The 6,000-nt window shown below is 46.4% G+C and overlaps 1 protein-coding gene across 1 annotated transcript in view; it reads left to right on the plus strand.

Moving 5' to 3' along the window:
* LOC132586340 (RH-like protein) overlaps positions 1 to 3,934 on the plus strand; it is a 39,606-nt gene extending 35,672 nt beyond the window's left edge. Inside the window, exons 9-10 of the mRNA XM_060258374.1 lie at positions 1,586 to 1,659; positions 3,744 to 3,934. Coding sequence (XP_060114357.1) covers positions 1,586 to 1,659; positions 3,744 to 3,770 — 101 coding nt within the window. The 3' untranslated portion in view covers positions 3,771 to 3,934. The remainder of the gene's footprint in view (positions 1 to 1,585; positions 1,660 to 3,743) is intronic.
* Positions 3,935 to 6,000: the final 2,066 nt, after the last annotated feature.

Raw genomic sequence — 6,000 nt, forward strand, 5'->3', positions numbered from 1 at the left:
CCAGGAGACACATTGGAGCCAGGAGACACGCGGAGCGGGCGAGGCCGCCGCGCCGCCCCCTCCCCGCCCACCACAGCTGCTCCTCTGAAATGGGCTCAGGCTGAGCCCGTCTCGGAGGAGCAGCTGCGGTGGGGAGGGGGCGGGAGCGGCGCGGCAGCCTCGCCGGCTCCGCTCCGCCTCTGGGGTGAAATCGGAGGGGGGGTGGAGGTGGGCCGGGGGCGTGGTGAGCCGCGAGTCCGGGTCCTAGAAGGGCCCAGATTCGCGGCTTGCCATGTTCCTGGCCTGCCTCCGCCCTCCCCTGGTTTTGCCTGCGCTGCTGCCGCCTCTTGGCTGCTCCTCCAAGATGGGCTCAGCCTGGGCCCATCTTGGAGGAGCAGCTGTGGTGGGCGGGGAGGGGGCGGCGGCGGCCTTGCCCGCTCTGGGATGGGGTGGCTCACCATGCTCCCCGGTGCCGTTTCCCCCCTTCCCCCGCTTCCGTTTTTTTGGGGGCCGGGGGAAGAGGGAGGAAATCCTGGGGTCCCCCGCCAGGGCAGGAGGGTTGGGAAGCCTACTTCAGGGTCATCAGAAAGCAGGGGGAGGGGAGGGAAATGTCTGCTGGGAACTCTATTATTCCTTATGGAGATTTATTCCCATAGAAAATCATGGAGAATTGATCTGCAGGTATCTGGGGCTCTGGGGGGGCTGTTTTTTTGGGTAGAGGCACCAAAGTTTCAGTATAGAATCTAGTGCCTCTTCCCAAAATACCCCCAAGTTTCAAAAAGATTGGACCAGGGTGTCCAATTCTATGAGCCCCAAAAGAAGGTGCCCCTAACCTTCATTATTTCCTATGGAAGGAAGAAATTGAAAAAGTGTGCCATCCCTTTAAATGTGATGGCCAGAACCCCCTTTGGAGTTCAATGTTGCTTGTCACAGCCTTGATCTTGGTTCCCTCCCTAATGTCTCCTGGCTCCACCCCCAAAGTCCCCAGATATTTCTTGAATTGGACTTGGTAACCCTAGTGTAGCCTAATATGCAAATGTGTTCCTGCTGGGCTTTTTCTACAAAAAAAGTCCTGCACCTAGTCATGATTAGTGCTTAGGATGGCCCGCTGCTTTAACCATGGCTAACCCTTCCCCTCCCCTAGTTTACAGAGGACTTGTGCTTTAAATTGCCAAGTAAAGCCCTGGAGACACTAGCAAATCCTCATCACCTTAACAAGCAGAAAGGCTGGAAAACTGTTTTACCTGTGGCTTTGGCTGATGTTCCCCATAAGCAAAGGAAGCCCAGAGCAATATGAGTGTCTGAGAAAACTCCCTGAGCTAAGAAAGCCTAACCCCAATCTACTCATGGCTTTACATCCTGATCTACAGCCGATTCATAAGCACATGATGGTTAAACAAGATGACTGCAGAAAGCCAGTATATCTTAATAAGGTCTTACTATCAACTATGATTTTCAGAATTTCAGGCCTCACTGAAGTTATTCAAGTACTGAAGCAAAATGCTCTTTTTTCTAAAAAGCAAATTGTTAAGTGCTCCGGTATAATGAAAGCTATTTGTGTAAATCGCCTGCATTTTCTCCCCAAAATATTTTCTTTTAAACCCAGGTTTCTTGTTAATTTCTAAATTATGGAAAGCACCCCATGTAACGAAGTATTTTGATGATCAAGCTTATTGGGAGGTAAGACTGAATTTTATTCTAGCTTTGTAGCATTGAGCAGCTCAGGAAAGCACAAGCTACCATTTAAACCCACAGCCTTTCCTGCAAATTCAGGGTGGATACCGCCATGAAAGAGGTATTATCAGCCAGCCATGATCCTCTTGGGGGTAGCAAAAAAATGCAGTTGGGGAGCGGGGGGGGGGGAGGAGCTTACAGACCTAGATGAGAGGGATATGGGCATTTTTTGCAGTAGATTAAACTGATTTTAAGAAATATTCCATCTTCTAAGGGACATTCAGGAAGGGCAAAGAAAGATTCATGTCCAGTAGCACCTTAAAGATCAACATTGCCAAGATGTAAGCTTTTGAGAATCATAGCTCCCTTGTAAGATACTATTTTTGTAGAAGGGGAGTTCTGGCTGGTTTATGCCCTGGAAAAAATTTTGTTGGTCTTTAAGGTGTTATTGGACTTGAATCTTGCTCTTCTACTGCAAACCAACACGATGATGATATTGGATTTATATCCTGCCCTCCACTCTGAATCTCAAGAGTGGCTCACAATTATCTTCCTCCCCCACAACAGACACCCTGTGAGGTGGGTAGGGTTGAGAGGACTCTCACAGCAGCTGCCCTTTCAGGACAACCTCTGCCAGAGCTATGGCTCACCCAAGGCCATTCCAGCAGGTGCAAGTGGAGGAGTGGGGAATCAAACCTGGTTCTCCCAGATAAGAGTCCACGCACTTAACCACTACACCAGACTGGCTCTCTGTAGAGTGGGCAGGGGAGGGGGGCTAAGATTCTCCACCTCCATAGCTTTCTGTGTTATCTGTGTTATGGCAGAGTTTTGCTATCTCTAGCAGAGAATTATCAGCAAATGACAAACTCTTTCTTTGCAGTCGGAGGCCATGATACAGTATGAAACAGATATAACAGTGGTTTGTCAGTACATTACACCATGTTACTTCCCCCCCTTTTATTATGTTCTTTACCGCTTTGGCTTACCACAGCCTCTGTCTAAACTACCTAGCTACCTCTGAAGATTTACTCAGGCAAAATATTATTCTTTTAATAGCAATCAATGTTATTGTTCAAACAAGGTCTATGCATTGTGGGTGTGTGTTATCTTGTTCCATGCCGAGGGGAGGGCTGTTGGAAACATGGTGACATAGGTAACTTTGGAAAATCTCCCTTCCTTTATCCATAGGCCAAATTACAAAGGCTACTTCAAAATCAGTTTTCAGACTGCAGACTTATGCATACCAACCTTAGGGCAGTAAACACACCAAGGATTGAGCTACATTAATCAATTAAAGAAACCTACTAAGCTAATATAAAAAAATACACTAAGGCTGTATAAGCACTGATGTGTTTCAGTCAATAAAATGCTGAGGGCTTGGAATTAGGCAGCTTAAAATGAACATTTCACTCAGCCATAAATTCACCGGAATTGCCTTAGGAAAGTCCCCATTATTCAGCATTGCTCCTTGTTAAAATGGGAGACACCCCTTGCAAACTTGATTCATGGATCAGTAGGAACTGCTGTGCATTTTTGATTATGCGAAGTGTGATATAGGCTCCAAAAGTGGGCAGCCGGGGAAGGGGGCTAAGATTCTCCACCTGAAAGTCACAAATTCTTCAGGTTACCACATTAATGGAACATATGAACATATGAAGCTGCCTTATACTGAATCAGACCCTGGGTCCATCAAAGTCAGTACTGTCTTCTCAGACTGGCAGCGGCTCTCCAGGGTCTCAAGCTGAGGTTTTTCACACCTATTTGCCTGGACCCTTTTTTGGAGATGCCGGGGATTGAACCTGGGACCTTCTGCTTCCCAAGCAGATGCTCTACCACTGAGCCACCATCCCTCCCTAAGTAAACACACAAGAACTATGTTTGTCTCCATTGCTCAGATCACAAGTTCTTTGGTAATAGTCCTGTTCAGATCAAGATGGAGGTGACTGAAGTAAATGTTTAAGAATGTGGTATGAACAGTGTGTGAAGGTGTATAAAAAGTGAGTTTTAAAGTGTTAAACATAGCAATGACATTGAGGATATTTACCCCCACCAAAGGTTTTGTCATCTCACCAATATTCTTTCATTTCCAGTTCCCCCACTTAGCCGTAGGATTCTGAATACAGACATCGAGACTGCTGCAAACCAGACACTGGAGAGTGTAATTTTCTGTTACTGTGAGACTGTGCAGAATACCATTATGAGACTTAACAGCTGTTTCTCTTGAAACCTCTAGCACTTCTGTGTTCAACTTTTCTCATTAAACATTTGTTTGCGATGCTAACTGAACTACATCATTTATATTCCACTTTTCTCCCAAAGTGTGTTGCAACATTCTGCCTCTGTTCATTCTTATCCTTACAGCCACTCTGCAAGGTAGGTTCAGCTCAGAGTGTGTGACTGCCACAAGGTCACCTAGAAAACTTCAGTGGCAGAGTGACATTTTGAACCTGGGCCTTCCAGATCCTAGTCAGACCTTCTAACAACTTCTAACTACACAAGTTTCATTGCTCCTTAAGAATGTGAACATTCCTATTAATACTTCATTATGAAGTATTTGAAGACATTTGAAGAGTTAGGATTTGAATGGAGTGCTGGGACTGGCAAGTAAGTATTCTGTACTTCAATCCCATATACATACAAATTCACATTTCATGCTGGGTATGACGAGGGATGGGCATGAACCAGCTCACAAACCAAAATTCAGGCTGAACTTGGGCTGGTTCAGAGCTTGGGAAGAAGAAGATGATATTGGATTTATATCCCGCCCTCCACTCCGAAGAGTCTCAGAGCGGCTCACAATCTCCTTTCCCTTCCTCCCCCACAACAGACACCCTGTGAGGTAGATGAAGATATTGGATTTATATCCCGCCCTCCACTCCGAAGAGTCTCAGAGCGGCTCACAATCTCCTTTCCCTTCCTCCCCCACAACAGACACCCTGTGAGGTGGGTGGGGCTGGAGAGGGCTCTCACAGCAGCTGCCCTTTCAAGGACAACCTCTGCCAGAGCTATGGCTGACCCAAGGCCATTCCAGCAGGTGCAAGTGGAGGAGTGGGGAATCAAACCTGGTTCTCCCAGATAAGAGTCCGCACACTTAACCACTACACCAAACTGGCTCTCCAATGTTTGGGGAAGGCACCTTCCCTGAACATTTACCAGTCTTTTGGTTGGTTTGACACCAGCTATTTAACCCTTTGGTTTTGCTTCCCCCCCTTTTAAACATACAGTAACTGCTCAGTGGGTCCACTGCTCAGCTGACTGACAGACCCACCCAGCAGTTGTTTAAATGGCTGTGAGCTATTAAACCCTTTGGTTTCACTTCCTGTCCCTTTGAGGGTGGGGGAAGCAAAATGGCTGCCAGCCATTTAAACCTAACAGCTGAACAACAGACTTCAGTGGTTAGGTTTAAATGGCTGGTAGCCATTTAAACCTTCCTGGGCAATCGCTGCCATGGTGAGCTGTGGCCAGGAGAAAGGAGGAAATGAACTCACGAGACTGGATCAGTTGGTTCAGGGTTTGGTTCACCTCTTTAGGTTCATGCTCATCCCTACAGCTCCCACCCATGAGCTTGACATGTCCTAAAACAGGGGTGTCGAATTCATTTGTTATGAGGGCCAGATCTGACATAAATAAGACCTTGTCTGGCCAGGCCATGCATGTCATAAAATGTTATGCCAGGTAGCGGAGACATAAATTTCATAAAGGGCACAGACAAACACAGTGTTTTTTTTTTTTTTAAACTTAAAACATGCTTAAAATATTAGCGCTCTTGCAATATTTTATTTAACAGTTTCTGATAACTGACACCTCTTGCTCTGAATTATTGCATCAAAATCTGGAGACAACATCTGCACTGTAGCAGTCACGTGTTGTTCAGGTGTGTGTCTGTAAGTTGCAAACCTACTTTTGATTTATTGACATTCATTACAGAAATCTCATGGTCAATGCTTTGAGCCTAAGACTCAGAGGAAAACAAGGAATGGCTGGGCATTGCATGCTTTTGTACATGTTGCTTCATGTGCTGGTCAGCCAATGGCCCATCCAGTCCAACACTCTGTTGATGCGCCCGTGCTTAGTGAGGGTGGTCTTTAGTGAAGCAAAGAATGAAGGCTTGCACACAGTAGTTGTTAAAACCACTATATACAATTTATTTACACCTTTCACTCTCAAATCCAACAAAGTGCTCCGCTGCTCTCCACCATACATATCCCACACACAGTAAAGTGTCTTTGTACATCAGGTCCAGCCAGGTAACCAATCAGCTTCCTGCTGAGTCATGCTGACATTGCTTAGGCTGATGCAATCTGGCAACCAGCCACCTCCTGTCATTTAGATGATCTACCTGGCAGT

This window comes from Heteronotia binoei, chromosome 17 (genome assembly GCF_032191835.1).
Source record: "Heteronotia binoei isolate CCM8104 ecotype False Entrance Well chromosome 17, APGP_CSIRO_Hbin_v1, whole genome shotgun sequence".
NCBI lineage: Eukaryota > Metazoa > Chordata > Lepidosauria > Squamata > Gekkonidae > Heteronotia > Heteronotia binoei.